The sequence below is a fragment of the Lemur catta genome, chromosome 6, assembly GCF_020740605.2.
Source record: "Lemur catta isolate mLemCat1 chromosome 6, mLemCat1.pri, whole genome shotgun sequence".
Taxonomy (NCBI): domain Eukaryota; kingdom Metazoa; phylum Chordata; class Mammalia; order Primates; family Lemuridae; genus Lemur; species Lemur catta.
The window spans coordinates 93,783,062-93,805,193 of NC_059133.1; the positions used below are offsets into that span (position 1 = coordinate 93,783,062).

The 22,132-nt window shown below is 50.8% G+C and overlaps 1 protein-coding gene across 1 annotated transcript in view; it reads left to right on the top strand.

Moving 5' to 3' along the window:
- VWF (von Willebrand factor) overlaps positions 1–22,132 on the top strand; it is a 143,813-nt gene that overhangs the window by 111,086 nt on the left and 10,595 nt on the right. The window contains exons 39-47 of the mRNA XM_045554544.1: positions 2,076–2,178; positions 2,600–2,674; positions 3,905–4,009; positions 5,156–5,361; positions 9,259–9,408; positions 12,794–12,904; positions 15,644–15,824; positions 16,625–16,665; positions 17,191–17,307. Coding sequence (XP_045410500.1) covers positions 2,076–2,178; positions 2,600–2,674; positions 3,905–4,009; positions 5,156–5,361; positions 9,259–9,408; positions 12,794–12,904; positions 15,644–15,824; positions 16,625–16,665; positions 17,191–17,307 — 1,089 coding nt within the window. The remainder of the gene's footprint in view (positions 1–2,075; positions 2,179–2,599; positions 2,675–3,904; positions 4,010–5,155; positions 5,362–9,258; positions 9,409–12,793; positions 12,905–15,643; positions 15,825–16,624; positions 16,666–17,190; positions 17,308–22,132) is intronic.

Below are 22,132 nucleotides of genomic sequence, written 5' to 3' on the forward strand. Positions count from 1 at the left end.
CTAAAGGGGACACCACGGCCTCTACCACGGCCTCCAACTTGCCTGCCCGGCCCCACGGTGCCCAGGTCACCCCGTCCCCACCTGCCCACGGGAATATTCCTTCCTCTGAGCCTTCGTTCCTTCTGTTCCCACCTGGGATTCCTCCGCCTTCCCCTTTGCCCAAGTCTTTCTCCTGCGTCATGGGGCGGTGTCCTTAGACATCTCTGGAGCACAGGGCCCTAGTGACTTCTTCTTTGTACTCGTATGGCTCCTTTATTCTTCATTTTTAAAAAAAGCTGTATTGAGGTATGATTTACATGCAACAAACAGCACATATTTAAAGCGTACAGTTTGGTGAGTTTTGGGCCTACGTATACACATAAAACCGTTGTTGATAGTGAATTTCAGTCGCTCCCAAGTTTCCTCATGCCCCTTTCTAATACGTCCCCCTACCCCGACAGCCACTGGTTTGCTTTCTGTCTCTGTGGGTCCTTCTGGGATTTCGTATAAGTGGAATCATGTGGTCGGCACCCCTGTTTTGCCTGGCTTCCTTCGCTCCGCATAATGCTTTTGAGGTTCATCCGTGCTGCATGTTTTGGTGGTTTGTTCCTTTTTATCGCTGAGTAGCGTTCCGTGGTAAGCCTGTGTCTCGATTTATCTCATTCAGATTTTCGTGGGTGAGTCTTATTTCCCCAGCCTGACCATCAGCCCATGGAGGGCGGGGACAGTGTATTTGGGCCTGCCCGTGTGGGCACCGTGCCCACTGATGAGGGGCAGTCGTGGCACAGAGGCCAAGCCAAATGCCAGCTCAAGTCCTGGATGTGCCACCTGGTCACATTACTTAACTTCTTGGTGCCTCAGTTTCATCATTTGTAAATACAGATAATAATAGAACTTACCAGATGGGGTTACTATAAGGGAAATAGAGTAAACAAACGTAAAGCCCTTAGAAAACTATCTTGTACATATTTAATGTTAGTTACCACCGAGAGGCAGCCGAGCCTAGGGGTTAAAAACACGGGTCCTGGGTCCAATCCTAGCTCTGCTGCGATGACAGTGCAGCCCCAGCCAGTGTCCCTGCATCTCGTCTGAGAGGTGGGCGAAGAACAGACACATCCCCACCGTGGGATTGCAGTGGGGACTGCACGAGTTGTTTACAGAAAGCCCCAACACAGCGGCGCACAGCAGTGCTACTGAGGCACTGGCTGCCGCTGTGCATGAACTGAGGGGAGACGCAGGGCAGGGCCTGAGCTCACCCAGGGAGGCTGGGCACTGGGGGAGGGGTTTACTTGGGGGTCTTTGATCTTCCCTCTTGGCAGACTGATTGCTGAGGCAGAGGGAATAAGTCAGACCTTCCTGACCTGGGAACTTTTTGGAGGCCTTTGAGCTACTGGATAAGGATGTGTTTATTCAGGGGCAATTTAACCTGAATCTGATTTTGTTTAAATTTAATCTGATGGCTGAGTGTGGAGGGAGACTGAGTCCCAGCTCTGCACCCCTCTTGCTGTGTGCCGGGCCCGGGTTCCTGCTGCTCACAGCCGTCCTGTGAGGCAGGCCTGAGCACCTCGTTTTCCAGGTGAGGAAACTGAGGCATGGAGGAACCCCTTACTGGGCTTCAGGTGTTCCTGACTTCAGAGCCTGTGCCGTGGGGCTGTGTGCTTTATATCCCGGTGGCCCCTCATCTGAAAAGCCAGAGAACTGCCCTTGGGCGTCTAACATCACTTCCGGCATCAACAGTGTGATGATTCGAAGAGCTTTGCTGTCCTCCAACTCTTCCTACCCCATTGTCTTAAGTCCAGAAACAAATGAAATTTCTTTCCCCCGAGCTACATCTTAATTTTTCCTTTGGCCTGAGAAATGACTAGCAGTGTGATACAAGGCCCCTGGCGTGGTGCCGCCTCTTCCCTCTCAGAACCTTACAACCTCCTCTCAACATGCCTTTGTTCACCTATGAGGCCCTCGGGCAGGGATGGCCCATGGTACTGGCCCTGGTGAGGGGCAGCCGAGCCACAGGTTGGGGAGAGCTGGCTTCCGCGAGCTCCGAGGCTCCGGGCCGCAGCGTCCTGTGCCCTTGCTGAAGGCTGCCTTCCCCGCAGTTCCTGGAAGCCTGGGTCCCGGACCACCAGCCCTGCCAGCTCTGCACCTGCCTCAGCGGGCGCAAGGTCAACTGCACATCGCCGCCCTGCCCCACTGCCAGAGGTGAGCAAGTCCACCCTCCCTGGTGCTCTGGGAGGAAGACGGCCCCCTCGAGGCCCCGAGGACCCGTCGTCAGGCCTGGCAGAGCAGATCCAAGCGCTGGCACCGAGAGCTGATTTCCCGACCAGCCTGGCCTGCTTCCCCTCTCGGGGCACCGCCACTCTCAGAGTGAACGCTGCCCGCCTGTCTGACCTTGGCGCTCAGACTCAGAGTCCCCTGGGAGGGAAATGTGAGGTGTCATCAGGACACGGGGCGGGGTGGAGGCTCATTTGTCAGAGGTCCCAGGGCCTGGATCCTTGGGGGACAACCGTACAGAGCATGTACTGGGTGTCAGCGTGCGAGAGCGTTCCAAATCCAACACTTGCAGTCCTTCTGGGGCTGCACATTATTCACTTCTCTGACTTTTGTGGCCGTTCTCCTCCAGCTCCCACGTGTGGCCCGTGTGAGGTGGCCCGTCTCCGCCAGGATGCAGAGCAGTGCTGCCCCGACTACGAGTGCGGTATGTCCCCCTGCCTGGAGGTTTCTCCGGGCCCCAGTGCCAACCCCAGGTGAACCGTGCTCTGGTGCTGAAGGTGGATGTGTTCTCAGGCACAGGTGTGCAAAAGGAGGTGGGAAGGCTGACTAGATTTTCCGAATAAATGGAAGGAGTTATCCCTGGAGAATAGGATTTGGCTCCTAGAAAAATCCTACCATACATTTTTAAATGTAAGGGTTGAGAGCATTAATAAAATAGTGGTCACGGGGGGCTACAGAGATTCACTGAAGACAGAGGCATGCCAAAGGAGCACATCGTCCTTTTCAGTAAGATTTTGAGGCCACTGGCTGTAGAGAAGGCCACACACAGGGCACTTTGAGTTCAGAGGGTGATTTGTCAGAGGCTTTCATGATAGGCTTGCAAACTACTAAGTGAATAATGGTCTGAATGATGATAATTCACTGAATTCAGAGCTGATGGAATGATGGTCAACATGGCAGGAAATCACTAGTGTCCTTGTCCCTGTCCTGTCCAATGTGTTTATTAGTTGTTCAGATGAAGACATAAAGCACAGGCTTGCAAAGTTCGCAGTGATGCAGATCTTCCAGGGAGAGCAGATCGATCAAGGGATATCCAAGGATCTGAAAGAGAAATAATCTGAGAAATTTACTATTGCTGATGAAATTTATCAGCAATAAATGGAAGTCCCGTAGGGGAGGGAGATCTGAGTTGAGAATAGTTCATGTCAAGTAGGTCTTAGAATGTTAGCAGTGGAGAGAACTGGAGGATCATTTAGTTCAAACCCTCATTTTACAGATATTGATCAGTTCCTACAATGTGCCAGGCACTTTGCCTTATTTATTTCATGAAATCCTCAGCCTAACTCGATAAGGTAGAGTTCCCACCTTGCAGGAGAGGAAACTGAGGTCTAGAAGATTCAAGTGAGTTGTCTGAGATCTGGGAAGATAAGAATACTCAGTGTGTGTCTTGGATCTGTCTGTCTGTCTGTCTAGCTATCATCCCATATTTGTCTGTCTGTCATCCTGCGTCTATCTAGTCTCTCTCTCCTACCTCTCTCTCTCACCTATTATTCCCCCTTTTAACTCTATCTCTGGCTCGATCTACGTCTCTGTATCACCATCTACCTAAAACAGCAGAAGTTTGCATGAATAGGAATGTAGGGTCGCACTCACAGGTAACATAAGAGTAACCTCTCTGAACTCTGTGTGGACGTCTCTCCTTCCTGGCCCTCAGTGTGTGACCTGGTGAGCTGTGACCCGCCCCCAGTGCCTCACTGCGAAGGTGGCCTCCAGCCAACGCTGACCAATCCTGGCGAGTGCAGACCCAACTTCACCTGCGGTAAGGCTTCTGTGGATGTTTGGCCTCTTCTCCTGGCCCGGAGAGGCTGTCCTCTTTCTTAGGGACCTGTTCCAAGATCATGTCATTTCCTGCTTTCTAGTTAGTTGAATCTGGGTTTGGCACATCTAGAACAGAGGGGTTAAGGTCACACCTGAGCAGAAAGAATCCTTCCAGCTGCATGCTGCTGAGCGTGTGCCAGGTGTGGGCACAGCTACAGGCACTTCCTTCCTGGGTCATGTTCAGAAGCGGTTGGGGCTGAGATGTGGAAGGCCCAGGTCCAATCTTTATTTACCCTCAACCTCCCATGTGTCACCGAGGGGAGGGAATGTCCCCTTGGGTTGTCCTTTTCACTGGATCTTACTCCCAAACAAATTTATAGGTTTTCTTCCCTCTGTGGGTGCATATATTTAATCACTAAGTACTAGCATGTAAGCACAGGGTTGGACTAAAGTAAGACATGGCAAGAAACCGAATTCTGTGTTCAGCTGCTGAGAATACCCACTGCAGGTCAAGTGGAGTTCTTGTCCTGTTGCTTTGATATCTCACTTGGCTTCCTAGTTGTGAGGTCTCAAGGGTGGAGGAGAGCACACTGTATTTGAAGGAAGTTGGGAATAGGCAAAGGACACAGGGGTGGGATTTGGCATTTATAAAAGGACATTGTGGATTTGATGAGATTGCTGCTTTCATTCTACATTGTTGGAGGACCTAAGGCTGTAGGGTGTGTTTCTAGGTCCCGAGGCGGGGGTAGAATCACAAAAGCCAGCAGCATTGTAAGAGAGCTTTCCAGGTCCTGGTGCACCCAGGCCCAGCTGGGTCTTAGAGGTTCTGCCTCTGTTGCCCCCGAGAGTCAGTTCTTGGGAGGGCCCTGGCCCTTGCCTGGCTACCTGATAGAGCAGGATCAAGCAGCCTTCACTTCCCCTCCATTAGAGTTCTGAGCTTCACGTTTTTCCTTTAGAAACATGAAAACGTGTTCCTATTTTTCTGTAGACAAACTGCTTTTTGGTGTGAGTAGTCCCCAGCCCTGAGCTGGGCTCACGTGCATTTCTGATGTAGTATTCTGAGTCTAGAGTTCCCTGGGACCCTACGGCATAGCCGGATGCTTGCGGCCCCGGCAGAGTGCAGGGCTCACCTCGCACTGCCTCTCAGCCTGCAGGAAGGAGGAATGCAAAAGGGAGTCCCCACCCTCCTGCCCCCCACACCGGACGCCCACCCTTCGGGAGACCCAGTGCTGTGATGAATATGAGTGTGCTTGCAGCTGTGTCAACTCCACGGTGAGCTGTCCCCTCGGGTACCTGGCCTCAGCCACCACCAACGACTGTGGCTGCACCACAACCACCTGCCTTCCTGACAAGGTAGGGGCTGCTCAGCTCTGGCTGGGACAGTGGCCAAACACCTGCTCCTCACGGAAGCTCTGCACCTACTCAGCCTTCCCTCCTACCCAAACCTAGCGCTGCAAGGCCTGGTGGGCGAGCAGTCGGCATTTCACCTCAGCCTAAGGGGAAATTTAGTTAACTCTGGAGGTATCCATAGTGAACCTACTATGCAAAGCACATGCTCTACCACTGAGCTACATCCCCAATACCTATAGTGAACCTACTGTGTACTAAGCATGGCTGGGTGCTGAGGTTACAAACAATGAATAAGACATTGTCCCTACTTACAGAGTCTATCTATAGGTTAAGCTAAGGAAATAATGTGATTGCATGGATTATTTAGAGATCAGTTAATAGTTCATTCCTTTGTTAATGGCTATCAGTTCATTCATTCATCCATCCAGGATTTACCAAGCAACTTCTGGGCTATAACCTCTGTGCGAGGTGCTTTGGAGGAAATGCAAGAGGCTGTCCCTACTTACGGTCTTGTTAGTATGTATGACAATAGCATATAAAGTGAATGTGATGAAGTGTCAACAGATGGTACTAAATGATATTAAATGCAAACGGCAGTTTTATGGGAAGAGGGCTACCAAGACGAACTATCATGAGAGATTTAATTGGTGGGATGGGGGTGATGGTGGGTGCAGGGCGGGGAAATGTCAGAACAGGCTTGAAATGAGCTGGAACTGCAACAGCAAGACCTGAGTGTAGTCGCAGCTGCTGGATTGAGGGGAGTTCAGCCACAGTTGTCTTCCCTGGAGCCTGTTAGGGCTAGAACAGACCGCCATTTTCCTGGAGTGCTCTAGACCTCTGTTCCCCTCTGGATGCGATTCTGGCTCAGGGTTTCTAAGGACGTAGCTTCTAGAAAAGCCAGAGCAAGTCTAGGAGGCTGCGATTGCTGCTGCTTCTTGTGTCTCTGTTCTTTCTCCTCTTCCCGCCCACTCCTTCTGCCTTGCCCTTCTTCTATTAATGTTTCTTATGTCTTTGTAACTATAGCAACCCCACTCCCATCTTTTATGCCTTGGATTTGTTGGGGGAGCTGGGTGATTTGTCCTATAGAAAGTCATGAATTCTGGATTTGGCTAACAGCTACCTCATGAGGCTACATAGCGTGTTCCTCCATCCCCTGCATTTCCAGTAAACTAGAAGTTAGACCCGGGGGATTAATTACATTCAAGTGCAGTTCTGGGGGAGGCAAGAATGCACGCTAGAGGATGCCATGTGCTTCCTGTTGCAGCAGACCGTGAGGCACGTAATGCCCAGTGCCCTGCTTTTAAAGATTCGACAGAATCCTGGGTTTAGGTGGTGTCAGCCTATTTCTGCATCATGAAGTTTACCCAATAAACGTTTTACCTTAAGTTTTGATACTCATTGGTGTTTGTTGCCTAAGATTCAGTGTGTCTTTAGGAGTTGCAAAACTGTGAGTTTTCTCTACTTCTATCATTCTTACGTGTTTATTAGCTAGAATTCTTCCATGAGAAAGAATTTTCCCCCAACTACTTTTGGTTTCCCTGAAATAAAATTACTCCAGGAAAAGCAGGATAAATGCCTGATTTTTTTCCTGTACCAGTTTTCAGTGTCGTGAGTGGATGCCCCAGCGACCATCAAGGATGACCAAAGAGTTTTTTGTTTGTTGTTTTTAGTATCATTATGAACTCATGGATGCTTATGCATTTGACGTATTAACATTTTGATTTTAATCTTTATTCTCATTTGATACCCAAATTGTCCTGCCTGGGGTAGACAGGGACCCCTCCAGGTTGGCTCTGGAACCCTTGCCGTGGCCTCGTCAGTCTTTTGTAGCTTTCTTGCTTTCTGAAACAGCGAGGTGTGCCGGGCTCATCTTGGCATTTCCCACCCGGTCCTTGGGTCAGCCATTGCACCAAAAAGTCCTTGTACCCGTTAGTGAAGGTGGCAGTTGGACACTGCAGTCTGGGTGCCAGGAATGTTATTGCTCCTGCGTTGACATTGCTTCTAGACCTTTTTGGTGAAAAGAGATTAGAAACACATATTTTAAAAGAGGATAAAAGCTTATAATTTCATAGTGGTTTTTCTGATTCAGATTTAATTACAGGGTTTTACTCAACTTCTTTGATTTTATGCTTGTATCACTTCTCTAAATCCAAAATTCTGGTTTCCTAACATAATTAAAATAATTACTTATTTGCTTTATCTTACAATATATCTATAATAGTTTCAAAAATAACAGTGTTAATATTACTACTAATAATTTATGACTACTGGAGGTGGTTTAAGATTTCTTTGCAGTTCTTTTCCTAAAACAAAAACTCATTGGTGATATATAGTCAAAATAATTAAGTTTTAATGTCATTTGAAGTAATTATTTCCCCTGTGTGATTGTCACTGACTTGATACCCGGTTAATCAGATATTTCAATTTATTTTCCATTTTGGAGGGTTGCTTTTTATTTCCTTTTAAATTTAGTACTATTGTGATGTAAAGCACTTACATGATTTTAAAGCCCAAGTTATAAATCAAGACATACTCCCAGGAGTCTCACTTCTATTCCTGTTTCCTTCCCCTCCCCCCCCATAATTTATAACTTTTATTTGTTTTTATTTTTGAAAATACAATTAAATTTTACATATTTGTATTTCTTCCCAATTCTCACAAAAAGTACCATATTATAAATTCTATTTTAAATTTTCCTTTTTTTGTTTACCAACACATGGTGGAGATCATTCTATATCAGTATATAGAGAGCTGCCTCACTGCATTTTGTAGCTGTGTAGTCCTCCATTGCATGGGTGCACCTTAGCTTTTCAACAAATCCACTGCTGAGGGACATTTGAGTTGCTTTAGTCTTTTGCTGTTACTGATAATTCTGTAACAAATAGCTCTGTGCCTCTGTCATTTTGTGTTTGTGCCAGTATACTTTGGGATAGATTCTAGAAGTGAGATTCTGGGTCACGTGGTAAATACACATGATCTTGCAAGATATTGCTAAGTTCTTCTCCATAGGAATGATGACGCTTCAGTCTGCTTAGAAGAACCAGAGGCCTCATTCAATAAGCTCATTATACAGAAGCTGAAAGACTGAGAAGATATATGATAATGTTTAAAAATATTTGTACTGCTGTTTTGTGGGTGGAAGGTGGAGACTTGTTTTGTGTAGCTTTGGAGGGCATGCTAGGGATTAATTTCAAAGCTGCTGTTCAGTGCCCTGATCAAACAGCTGCCTTAGCACCTCATTCCTGCGGAACAGTGTCTGAGCCTTGCACGTGGCTGACAGCCCAGGCGGGCCATGGTCCCGTTGCAACCGACCTTTGCAATCTTATTTCCCACATTCCTGCTGTAGCCTGGGGTTCTTTCAAATAGGACTCTTGTCTTTTAAACATGTCCCGTACTCTGTACCCTAGAGTCTTTGCTTGTATGTTCCTTGTCATTTGTGGGCCTCGAGGGGACACACAGTCATAGCCCCTGCCCAATCGTCCTTCACCTTCAGTCTGCTCCTAAGGGGCCAGAGGGCTAGCTGTGGACGGGCTCCAAGTCCAAGGACATTACTGTGTCTGGGAATTTGGGTCCAGCCCCTGTGTGACATGGGAAGGAGGTAAATGGAGTTAAGGCAGCGATGAGACCAGACCAAGGCAGCCAGTGTGTCATATCCAAGTCTGTGGACCTCACAAAGGGCCATGCCAGGGCAGGCTGGAGATGGCTTTTCTAGGACTGGTGGACAGGGAAGGGAAGAGGACGAAGTCTACTTCATGAGCATCCCTACCTGTGGCAGAGACACACTGGTTTTATCGGTGGCCGCATTCTCAGCACCCACAGCAGCTTCTGCAGAGCAGGTGCTTACTAACCGCCTGTATCAAGGGACCGAACGAGCCCCCTCATGGAAACCCGTGTCTGCAGGTGTGTGTCCACCGAGGCACCGTCTACCCCGTGGGCCAGTTCTGGGAGGAGGGCTGCGACGTGTGCACCTGCACGGACATGGAGGATGCTGTGATGGGCCTGCGCGTGACCCAGTGCTCCCAGAAGCCCTGCGAGGACAGCTGTCGGCAGGTGAGTGGGGCGGAGGGCCGGTCGCTGTGTGGAGCCGTCAGGGTGGAGGAGCAGAGGCGGCCACCTCAGGAAGGGGCAAGAGAGGCCCTCAGTAACCTCTGGCTCAAGGCCAGAGGTGAGGAGGAAGGAGGAGGATAGGGCTGGATAAAAAGAAAAGAGTGTGAGAAAAGGATGGCCGTGTCATCGTGTCATCCTTCTGTGACTCAGTCCTCGGCTAGCAGTCGGGTCTGTTCTAAGGTTGTAAGTCCAGAGGCGCTGGGTAGGGTTGGTTTGAGCAGAGACATGGAGAGAATTAAATGCCGAGAAAAGAGGACTTGATATTTTCCTCTTTCTTTCACCTTCTGATACAACCTCAGCCTATCTTTAGAACAGACATACGAGGTCTGTCCAGAAAGTACCCAGCCATGTAACCATTCTCATTATAGTAACAATGGCTGGATACTTTCTGGACAGACCTCGTATGTTCCGAATTTTCTGGGATTGTCCTGGTTTCAACGTACTATAGTGTTTCCACATAGATTGTTGATTTTCAGGCCATGTTTATAATTTGAGGTAGGGAAAACACGATCCCTGTTCCCCAAATTCAGTTTGTGGTGGCCTTGCCCCTAAGCCTCCTGTGTGTTCTGGGGCAGCCTATTCTTGCAAATTTAAGACTGATCAGACCCTAGAAAAAAGGGAGCAGTGGTCTGCAGGGAGAACTGGGGGTCAAATTCTGCTTGCTGGTTTAATGTTATTATTATTGCTCCGTCATTATCAGTAGATAATTATGTGAACAGAAGAGCTCCCGGGTAGGCAAGTGCATACATCTCGTGGTTGCTTTTGTAAATGCCAGCAGCAGTGATGACAGCATTCCTGATGATATTTTAGAGGTGAATGGTTTGATGACAGAGAGGGCATGAGAGCAAATCTGAAAACGAGAGAGTCCATTTCACTCTTCTGCTGTTCTGCCTGGGTTGCTGGTGCCGAGAATGAGCCGAATTGCTAGGGACCTTTGGGAGAGGTTGATGCCATGGTATCCAGGTGTTCCTTTGGGGAACATCGAGCTTCGGAAACTCCTTGGTCTTCATCTTCTCCCACAAGCCATGGGAGGCCATGGAAATAACATGATATCAAGTAAAGCGAGTGCTGTTTAGAGGTCAGTTTTAGAAAATTGGCACCCAATATATTTTGTGTTTTAGTGGGGAATTTTGATTGCAAAGACTAGAGTCCACTCAAGCTAGCTGAAATAAAAAGGGAGTTTATAGAAAAGATACAGGGAATCTCCCAGACATGACGTGCAGGATATGTAGGTGGACGCTGTGGTCCTGTAGCATTTCTCTTCGTTTGTCCCGGGAGACCCTGTATCTTCCCCCCGTCCATCTACTCCAGCCCCCCTGCAGGCCAGCTTCCTTGATGCGGAAGTTTTGTTTTCTCATACATTTCATTTGCACATAGCTTTATCGAATCTGGCTTCAACACCACAGGGTTTTTCAGACGCAGAGCTCATCCCTGTCCAATCTGACTTAGTCAATCTTTGTGTTTCGTGGATTAACTTCCTAAGGAGAGAGTCGATGGGTCCAGCTCAGCCAGGGGCCGGGTCCTCTGTCCAGTTCCTGCTGTTGTCCGGCTGACTGCTGGGCAGGGTGCAGGCCCCGGACACACGGCTGTCCGGAGGCTGTGGTGCTGGAGGCAATTCCAGAAAGCTGCGTGTGGAGGCCAGGGGATGAGCGGAGGAGGACGCAGTTCTGGAACTGTTGACCACGTGCTTGCTGCAGGGAATCACGTGCCCTGTTTTAGAGGCTGAGTGCCCACCTCTTCCGGGGAGCAGGAGGAGGCCTCGTGGCTGCAGCTGAGGGGCTGCGGGAGGTCGGCTTGGTCTGCGCTTTGTAAGTTCCGGACTGTCTCAGACTTCATTCTTCAAACGGGTAGCTCTACACTAGCGCTGGTCTGACCTCGGAGACGTTCGAGCTCACTCACACGAGTCCAGTTGTTGTCTAGGCTGTGGCAGGAAAAGAAGAACACCAGGCTGCAGAAATGCACTGTCCCCGAGCCCCTTTCTAGTTCTCTGCTCTTCTCGTCAGAAATGTGATGTCAGCGGGCAAGGGTGTTGCTGGCTCCCCAGAGTGTTCTAGGGGTGCCTGCGTGCCCAGGCCTTGCTTCCACGTGCATGGCAAGAGGAATTCTGCACCTCCTCTGCGCCTTTGAGGAGTCTTTCTTTGAAGACTAGGCCGCCTGACTCCTCACCCTCAACCCCAGAACCAGACTCAGGCTTTGGGCACTGTGTTCTGAGGAACCGAGAGCAGTCCGGTCCGTTCCCTTCAGCCTTGCGACACTCCTCGGGGAAAGAAGAGGGAGCGCTGTTCTTCCTGCTTACACTGCCGCCGGGAATGGAGCGGGTCCGAGCTCTTCAGAACGTCCTGACTCCGGGCCTGGAACTTGTTTTGTCAGGCTAGGACAACTGGCAGCTCCAGTGTGTAAGGGCGAGTTTGACCCAGGGACAAGGGCTTCAAAATGTGCTCCTTGGGTCTCAGCAGGGGACAAGGGACAGAGCTCATGTCTCCCACCTCCATTTAGTGATAGCAATTGTGCTTGAAGGGTCATGTTGCTAAATGAATTAGGGATCTGTTTTTTCAGTGGCATGTGTCTTCAGGTTGGGTGGATGTTAGACCCTCTTAGTTCCATTCTTAAACCACACCGTCATTGTTTTGCTATTCTTTGTACATGGCTTCAGACTTTTCAGAGGTGGGTTTCAGTCCAAGTTTTGTGCTCTGGCCAGGTTGGGGGACCTTACAGAGGCAAGGTGAGCTGTCAGACTCCCAGGATGCCATCTCCCTGGCAGGCTTTCTGGGGAAGGTTTTTCTCTGTTGCTCTCTCATCTTACCTTTCCTTTGCAAAGAATACTGCACCCCATAAACTACTAGGCAAATGCCACGTAACCACCTGGGGAAGCCCAGCTCTGCACGCTGGTGTGAGGTGCTGGGATCGGCGTTTGCATCTTGTGCAGGTGGCTAGCGCTGTCACAGTGGAGACCAGATCCCAGGCGTCCTTATTGTTCTCCCCGTCAACGAGTGCCTGGATTTGGCCATGATAGAGGTCAGGTTAGTTGGCTGCTGCTAAGTGAGCTCTGGACTGTCTTCAACATTCCCATGAACTGGATCTTGCTGTCAAGGAAGAATCATTCACGGGGCAGGGTTGTGTCTGTGCAGCTGGTGTGAGACTCAGTGGTCACTAGTCTGGATGCTGCCTGATCACTTCTTGGCATGGTCCTGAGGTTGGCTGATAAGAAATGTCCAGTCCAGCTGTCTCTCTGAAAACCCCAGGGCTCAGAACCCGTGGGGAGGAGGTAAGAACACCTGTGTACTTGCCGCTGGCCTGGGCTCACTCTCTGCTCTTGCTCGTCTCCCAGGGCTTCACCTATGTCCTGCGCGAAGGCGAGTGCTGCGGAAGGTGCCTGCCGTCTGCCTGTGAGGTGGTGACCGGCTCACCCCGGGGCGACTTCCAGTCTTCCTGGAGGAGTGTAGGTCTGGGCCCCAGGGAGGGAGGGGAGGGGGCAGTGACTTACCAGCCTGGGATTCCATTCCATGGGCCGCGGAGCCCTCGGCTTCATCTCATTCCCTGCCCTTTGCTTTCCCCACAGAGAGTTTAACCCAACCGTTAGGATTATCCAGGTGTCAACTGGGATTACCTCGTCCCTTAGAAACTAGTTAGGGCTGCTTCAGACTTCCCATTTGGGATTTGGGGAGAAGCCCAACACCCACCCTAAGAGTTCTCTGACCTTCCAGGAGGATTCATGCTCTCCTGTTCACCTGCAAATCTGGGTGGCTGCTTTGGGGGTGGCCTTGCCACCACTCCAGAGTGACACAGCTGCAAGTGCTGTTCTAGACCACGTCGACCCAGGCGGGGTCCTCAGATCCTTTCACTGATTTCCATCCAAACCTCTCTGATGGGTTTGCAGGGTGGAGAGATTTACAACCCAGAGAAGCGAACAGTATTCCTCTTACCACTGTCCCTCAGCCACTTCTGCAGGTCCAGCCGCAGCGTCTTGCCACGTTGCCAGCTCCCATCTCCCCACTCCTGTCCTCTGCTGCCCCCAGCCCTCTACGTCCCTTGTCCTAACGCAGAGCAGCTGAGCTGTCTCCGCTGTGGCCCTCAGGCACGCTCTTTGGCTCTGATGCTTATCAAGCCATTTTCCTAAACACAGAGGCGGCCTCCTGGGGAATTTGGTCCAGATGCTACGGTAATCACGGTTCCTGCACTCTGATGGAAGGGTGAAGCGGGCAGTGCCGAGCCCTGGCAGCCTTGGGAGCAGGTGCCGGGAGGATGTGAGGTGCCCCTAAGGGCCTTCCTTCTGTCTCCTCCCGGTAGAACCAAATGCAGTTTGTTTAGAGAGAGGTGAAGGGTCAACGGCCCCAGCCCTGAATGCGCCCTTCTCCTCCCCGGCCCATTGCCCTTCTCCTCCGCAGTGATAGCAGAGTGACTCCCGAGGCTTCTCTACGTGGCTCTCCACCTCCCCGTTGGGGTCTGAGTGGCCTGTGGGGGTCCTTTCCCCGTGCCCGCCTCACCTTTTCATGCCTCTGCTCCCGTCCATCCTGGACTCTTGTCCCTCTTCCCCAGGGCCAGGGGCCAGCTCAGATCAGAGGCCACCCCATCCTGCTGGGGCTGAAAGCCAGTCCCTTGGGGGCTCAGTGTCCTTGCTGCTCTCCCCATCTCTTATCTCCCTTCACGGCACACTTAGCCCGGCCCCTGTCAGTGTTTGCAGGGTGTAGGTGAGCTGGGCTTCTCTCCTCCGGCCCGAGTCTCCGTCTTACCTAAAGACTTGGGTGCCAGCAATGGTGTTGCTGCTGGAAACACGCCAGGGGCCAGCGGGCGGGTGGCAGTGGGTCCTCTTACTGGAGCCCGTGGCCAGGGCTCAGCCACTAACTAATCAGAGGAGGGAGGGCCCAGAGGTTGGAGTGAGGCCTGCAGTGGGAAGGTTTGGTTGTCACGAGCCGGAACTGGGAGGTGGAGAGAATGGCTGTAAGTGTCTGGCACTTTCTGCTCCTCATCTGGAAGGAGGAGAAAGTGAGCAGGTGCTGGGAGACGTGGTCGGGGCCTGAGATGGGTGGCAGAAAGCACCTGGTTGTGCGCCTGGTGCTGGCCACACAGACGGCACGTGTACATCCTCTGGGCGGGTCCTCCTGGGACTTTCTGTTATGGTCTGAGATGCAAGAAATGACCACCTAAAGACTGGATTGAGCCAAACCAGGAGTCTTTATTAGCTGGCCAGCGACTACCCTCTGCACCGTCCAAAGGTGGAAGTTCAGAGAGCAGCAATGAGCCTTTGAAACAGAAAGTTTTTATACTGTAAGTTTGTGGGTGGACAATCACTAAGACAGAGCAAGCACGTGTACAAAAAGCCTTGAGTAAGCATTACATCATTTTCTTATCTTTGGTGTAACAGGATCTGGGCAGTTTGGGCTCTGGACCATATCCTGTTCATGCAAAACATGAGTGTCATAATAGCTTCACGCAAAACGTGGGGGCTATAATCATCTTACGTAGAACATGGGTGTTGTAGTCACTTAGGAATTTCTGTGTTGGGGGTAGCAAGCAGGAGCAAGCAGGTTTACAGAAGCAGAATGGCAGATTACTGATTTTTCAGCGTGAAACTCAGACTGTAACACTTTCCTGACCTGGGGTCTTGGGCCCTTTCCGTGCCTTTGCCTGTGGAGCCAACCCCGGAGGCCCAGCCACCCGTGCATAGCCCTAGATGCTTCAGGGACAGATATTGGGGCTCTAGGGGTCCAAGGCCTGCCTGCCCAGTCTCCTGCTGTCTCCCCGTGGGTGGGCAGCAGCGCCAGGCTGGGAGTGGGTTGAGTTTCCCCTCTGCACCCCTCCCCCGCAAAGCGCCCCACCCCGAAGCCCACACTGCTGCTTCCCGTCCAGAGCACCCGGAGTGTCTGGGCTCACTCACACCAGTGCTGAGGATGGAAGGTGTGTCCCCTGGTTCCCTAAGTTGCTTACTCAGGTGGCTGAAGACAAGGCTGTAGGAGAACACGTGGCTCTGAGCTAGGATCCTGGGCAGGGCAACTTTGGCCCAGACTCTCTGTGTGCGCCTTGTCATTCCTGCCGTGGGCCCTGCCCTGTGGTGGGACTTAGACATTAAGCCGGGGCTCACCCCAGGGCCCAGACCAACTCCCCGTGGGAACGGCGCCCTGCCCTGGGACCCCAGGCCCAGCCTGGCCCAGCACATGGGACTAAGGCGGGTGCTCTGCAGGTCGGCTCCCACTGGGTGTCCCCCAGGGACCCCTGCCTCATCCATGAGTGTGTCCGGGTGAAGGAGGAGGTCTTCGTGCAGACCAGGAACATCACCTGTCCCCAGCTGGACGTCCCCGTCTGCCCCCTGGGCTTCCAGCTGAGCTGTGGGACTTCGGGCTGCTGCCCCAGCTGTCACTGTGGTAAGGCCCCCGCTTCAGGCCTTCCTCTTGCTTCTGGCTCCTGATTCTTTGCCTTTTTAGCAACTCAGGGCAACGGGCAGATCAAATCTTCCTGTCTGTCCTAATGCTTGTGTGAGAAAGCAAACAAAATGAGAAACGTAACACTTTCTGAAGGTCCCTATGTGCCCAGCACCGTGCTCCGTGACGGCTTTTACCATCGTCTCACTTGATCCTCACGGCAGCGAGAGGTGGCACTATTGCCACCTCTATTGCTCACACCATGTCAGTGAGTGGTAAACCGGGGTTCAACCCTGGGCTTCTCTGATTCTGGAGAGAGACCACCTTTCTAATTATAGGCTGCAATGCCTCACCCAGGGGACGGCATTCCAGCTTGCCACCCCAACCCTGCTGACAAACAAAGGCCAACAGCAACAGAAACCAATTTGCTCCACCACCCTGCTCTGAATTCTTTGCACAACTTTCTCTCTGTACTCAAAGTTTCAGGAACAGAGTTTCATTCTTTCACAAACCCGAACATCCTCGCACTCATTTCTTAAATGTAAATTCACTTAAATAGGCGCTGTCCCCCTGAGAACACACGGGGCTCTTCTTGCTGGGTGGGAGGAGTCCGGTCTGGGGGAAGGGAGACTGCCGTGGGCTCTGGCAGTAGGACCCCTGGTGCCCTGGGGGTGGCTAGGGTGGTGGAGGACCAGCAGATGGGGGAGGGAGGGAGGACGGGTGGAGAAGCCCGAAGGGAACAGCGCGCCCCTGTCTTGCCAGGGTGTGTCTGCCCCTCTCACCGTGCCCTTCTCTCTCCCCAGAGCCCGTGCAGGCCTGCATGCTCAACGGCACCGTCATCGGGGTGAGCTGCTGTCCTCTTCTCCGGAGCAGGTGGTGGGGACAGGGAAGGGGGTGCATTTTGGGAAGGGTGGCAGCCAAGCCCTTCTAAAGTGGAAATGAGAGGAAGGAGGGAGACATACCCCCGGCTGCGCTTCCCACTGCCTGCAGGGGTTCCCGGCATCCTGCCTGGCTCTCCAGGGCCCAGCCCCATTGCACTCACCTCTCGCCTCCTCCCCAGGCCTGTGGGCATTTCTTCTGCACACCGAGTGCTTCTGTGCTCTGCAGTTGTGGTGTGCCTTGTGCACGTCCAGTCTGTCCCCTCTCCCACTGCCCCAGTTGCCTCTTTGGCATGAACGTTCTCTCTCTCACCATCTCCACGCTGGGGTGGGAGGACAGGGAGGTAGTGGAGCACTGAGACAGGAGAAGCATCGGAGTGATGGCTCGTGGGAGCTGTGGGTGGGCCGGCGATGGCTCATGGGGACCGGGTGAGGGGGAGAGTCGGGGGTCTGAGGGTCAGGAAGGCCTGACCCCGTGCCTCTGTTTCCAGCCCGGGAAGAGTGTGATGGTCGACGTGTGCACAACGTGCCGCTGCGCCGTGCAGGCAGGGGGCAGCTCTGGGTTCGAGCTGGAGTGCAGGAGGAGCACCTGTAAGGCCTGCCCCGTGGTAAGAGGGGGCAATGGGGACCGAGGGGAGGGAGGGACTGGACACTTGTGGGGCCCGGGCAGTGGGACCTCACTGGACTCTTTAAACAAATCTTTCTCTGTTTGCTGATTATGGACGATATTTGACAACTGTGAAGAGGAGACTAAAAGTCACTCAGCCAAATTGCGTCTCTCAGAAATAATTATAATTTTAGTTTTGTAAATTTTAAACATTTTCTTCTTGTGTTTTTAAAATAAACACAATATTTGCAAGCCTTATAATACTATATTTACAGTTCTGTATGCTTTTTACACAGCATTGTAAGAAACATCACTATTATTCTTTGAAAACATTAATATTTGGTTAACAGATATTTATTAGACAGTTACCACGTGCAAGGCTCTACACACTCTTCCTTTGAATGGATGGGCCTCAACACGTGCAGCCAAATTTTATTATTGGACATTTAGGTGGTTTAAAATATTACACCCTGTTTTTACCACATCATGCTGTGTTTATTCTGAATACTTCCTGAACGTGGATTCTGAGAAGTGGAATCATTATTTCTAGTTTGATAGGTGAAAACTGGCATTTCATGGTTTCAATTAGGACTTTTAGTGCCACCTCCCTGGGATTCTTTGAGTCCATGTGGCAGGGCAGGACCGGAGGGTCAGGAGGAGGCCGTGGCTTCTCACTCAAGCTCCCTTCTGTGTTTGGGGCTTTTGCTGTTCTAGAAGACACCATTGGTCAGGTGAGTTTCTTGTGAGCTCGATGCACAGACTCTGCCTCTGCTCTGTGAGGCCGTAGGCAGGGCTGCAGTGAGGCCGGGAGGAGGCCACTTACAGGCTGGGCAGCAGTGGCCTGAGCCGAGGAGCAGGCGGGAGCCAGGAGGTGGTGCAGATGCTTCCTGCGCCCTGGAGGGCCGGGGGCAAGTGTCCAGCACCCGCGTTCTCCGTGGCACTCAGCACAGTGCCATGCCCACAGTGAGGACATGGTCCACAGGAGACACAGGCATTTCTGATAGAATGGTTCAGACTGAACAGTCCTGCCTCGATTAAAAAGAAGCTAGGTACATGTTTTTGCTTTTGCTTTTTTTTCTTTTTTAAAATCACAGCTGATGCTTTAGGATTTGGGGCTCATTTGTGTGTGTGTGTGTGTGTGTGTGTGTAACAACCCATCTAGAATACATCTGGGCTTCGATGTGGAATGAAATAATGCCGCCTGCAGTCACGTGGCATCCCTTTTTCCTCGACCATCCATTGCAGTGCGGCCAAGGCAGCAGAGACAGCAAGAGGCCACCCCGGTGCTGCCCCGTAGGAGGGGAGGCCGTGGCCCGCGCTCTAGGGGCAAGCCCGCTAACTCTCCAGTGCTGTCCTCTGGTGTTCCCAGGGAGCTGCTGTGACTTCCTGTGTGTCTGGAGAAATCCAGCTTTAGAACCCAGTCTTAGATGTAGGTTTCTAAATACTTAAAATCCATGGCCACTTTTGATCTGTGTATTCTTCCTCTTTTCCTCTAAAATTCCGGTATCTCCCAGGGCAGTGTAGCCCTCAGCTTAGCCCGCCCCGTGTGCGTCCCTCAGCCTTGCTCAGGCCTGCCTCAGTTGGCCCGTGCTAGCTCAGCACCCTTTACTGGTCAGAAGGGGCTGGGAGGCCTCCTGGGTGCAGGGAGCGGGTGAGCTCAGTCTAGACAGGTCTGCTTGAGCTGCCCATGGAGATGTGAGTCCTGCATCAGCTCCCAGGGGAGGCAACGCTCACAGCTAAGGGAGACTGGCAGATGTTGGTTTGTGCTGATGAGTGGTGGACATGCGGCTTGACAGCTGAGCACGCCGGGGAAGCGGGAGGCAGAGAGGTGACCCCACTGTGGAACACAGAGAAGGCGTCCCCTGGAGCGACGGGCTGGATGTTGGATGGAGGACTCTCCAGGAAGGGTGGTGGTGCGCGGACAGCTGGCAGTCAGGCGCGGGTTAGAAAGGGAAGCAGGGCAGGGAAAGGGGCGGTGAGGGGCTCCCACCACAGAGCTTCAGAGACGACTGTGCAGGGAAGGCAGGACCACTGGCTACTCAGCAGGGGCCGGCTGGGAGCTGGCTCAGGAAGAGGCTGTTCCTGAGGATGTTTCCTGAGGTGAACCAAGTTCTGGTAGGAGCTGTGCACTCCCCTCTCTGTGTACGCAGCATGTGGAGACACAGCCTGCGTCGCGGCCCCGGAGAAGTCTGCAGCACCTCGACACGTCCTTGTGTGGTGTGCAGCTGCCCTGGCCTTGCAGGGCAGCCGACGTGCTGCAGGGAGGCGCCGTTTCCTCTGCTCACTTCTGGGCCCCCTCCCGCCTCCCTTCCTGGCCCCAAGCCCCTGCTGCACCCTGGCAACCATCGCCCCCTCCTGCCTTTCCACCCTTTCCCTTTTCTTCCTGATCCTTCTCCCATAACTGCCCTCATTATGTCTGGCTTAGCTTTGCCCTCTGCCTCGCCTGTGCGTGGGTTTTGTTCCCCGCCCCCTGCCCCCCGCAGCCCCCTCCTCCGTCTGTCCATTTTCCTGTCCTCAGGCCTGCCGAGGGGAGGGCATTCCTGACACTTGATAGAAGCTGCCATAGTCCAGCCTCCTGGGAAAGCCTGCCTGGCACAAGCCCCATTTATTTGCCCTCTCGCTCGCTCACGGCGTTTCCCCATCTCTTCTCCTCCTCTTCCACTGACCTCGGTCACGCAGCTCCCCGGAATTGTGCATTTTTAAAAACACAGTTTAAAGCTCCCAACTGCCACACTGCCTGTGGCCCTCAAAGGCCAGCAGCGGCCTTTCAAGGGGTGTTTCTGGCCGGGCGCAGTCTCCCTGCGTTCCGTCCTGACTGGCTTCTCTGCACCTACTCCCTGAGACACCAATCCCATAGCTTGACGTGAGTAGCAAATTGTTTAAGGTCCCTTCTGAGCAAGCTAACTGACTTCTACTCTTGATCTTGGGGCAGGTCTGTGTGGTTGCTCCAAATTGACCTGTTAGAGATTCATATTAGAAAAACCTAAGGACCCAATGAGTGAATCTCTAAGTAATGACTGCTAAATATGGCAAAACGAGAGAAAGAATGACAACAGAGCTGGTTTCTCACATTACTAAATTAATTCTTTAAAAAATTTTGTGATTCTTTCTCTCTTTTTTAGGGAGGGAGGTGGGAAGAGTTAAGAGAGCTTTAGTTTTTATGCAATGATGAGACCGCAGATGATAGCTTTTTAGTTTTTATTTTGCTAAAATTGTTTATAATACTCTTACTTTGCAAAATAAAAAGTTTGCAATCCTATATTATCTCCCAAATTTGGGGGCATTTTTGCAAATTATTGAAATCCTGCTGTCTGGAAGCTGCTACTTTTTCCAGTGTAGATGGGCAGGAAGGACCCAAGCTGCCAGCTGACTCATCTCCCTAGTTAATGTAGGAGGGCCTGCTAAGTGCCAGGTGTTGGGGTGCAGTGAGAACAGGGAGAAGCTTTCTCCAGCATTGTATGAGAGTTCCAGTTTCTTCCTCACCAGCCCTTGGTATTGTCAGGCTTTTTAATTTTGCCATTGTGAAGTGATATCTTCTAATATTTTCCATTTGCATTTCTCTGTTGGCTAATGATGTAGAATATCTTATGTACTTATTGTCCATATCTTCTTTTGTGAAGTGTTGTTTGAGATTTTTGCCATTTTTAAATCAGATTGTTTGTCCTTTTATTATTGAGTTGTGAGCTTTTTTTCTATATTGTAGATGCTAGTCCTTTAGAAGATATCTATTGCAATATTTTCTCTTAGTCAATGGCTTGGCTTTATTTTTCTTAATTGTGTATTTTGAAGATCAGAAGTTTAAAGTTTGGTAAAGTCTAGTTTATCAATGTTTACTTGTACAGTTAGTGCTTTTTGTATCTTGTTAAAGAGGTCTTTGTTTCAAGGTCATGAAGCTACTCTTCTGTGTGTTCTTTTAGAAGATTTATAGTTTAGTTTTATAATTCTGTCTATGATCCAGCAGGAATTAAGTTTTACATATAGTGTAAAGCAGGGGTTGAGAATCATTTTTTTCTGCTATGTGGGTACCCAGTGGTTCTAGGACCATTTATTGAAAGAATGTCTTTTCCCTCATTGAATTATGTTGGTGCTTTTGTAAAAGACAAATGGCCTGTATGTGTGTTGGTCTATTGCTGGACTCTTTTTTTCCTGATCCTATGATTAATTTGTCCATCCTTCTGGTCACACCACTGACTTGATTACCGTAGCTTTGTGGTTAAGTCTTGAAATTAGTACAAATCCTTCAACTTTGTTCTTTGTTAAGATGATTTTGGCTATTTTATGGCCTTACAATTTCCATATAAATATAGGGTCCACTTATTAATTTTTATAAAAAATGTTTAAAGTGTGCTGGATTGTATGGAATCCATAGGTTAATCTGAAGAGGATGGACATCTTGGCAATATCTTGACAGTATTTTCAATCCATGAACATAGTGTGTCTCTCCATTTATTTAGGTCTTTGTCTCAGTCTTTTTGTGCTACTATAACAAAATACCTGAGACTGCGTAATTTATAAAGAGAAGAAATTTATTTTTTCACAGTTCGGGAGCCTGGGAAGTCCAAGATTAAAGTGCCAGCAGATTTGTTGTCTGGTGAAGACCTGTCCCTCATAGACAGCACTTTCTCAGGGTGTCCTCGCAGGGCAGAAGGTGGTAGGGCCTTCCCTTCAACCTCTTTTAAAAGAGTACAATTTACTCATGACTTAATCATTTCCCAAAAGGCCTCACCTCTTAATATCATCACCTTAGGGTTTAAATTCTAACATATAAATTTTGGAGGGACACGTACATTCAAACCATAGCAATCTTCTTTAATTGCTTTCTGCAA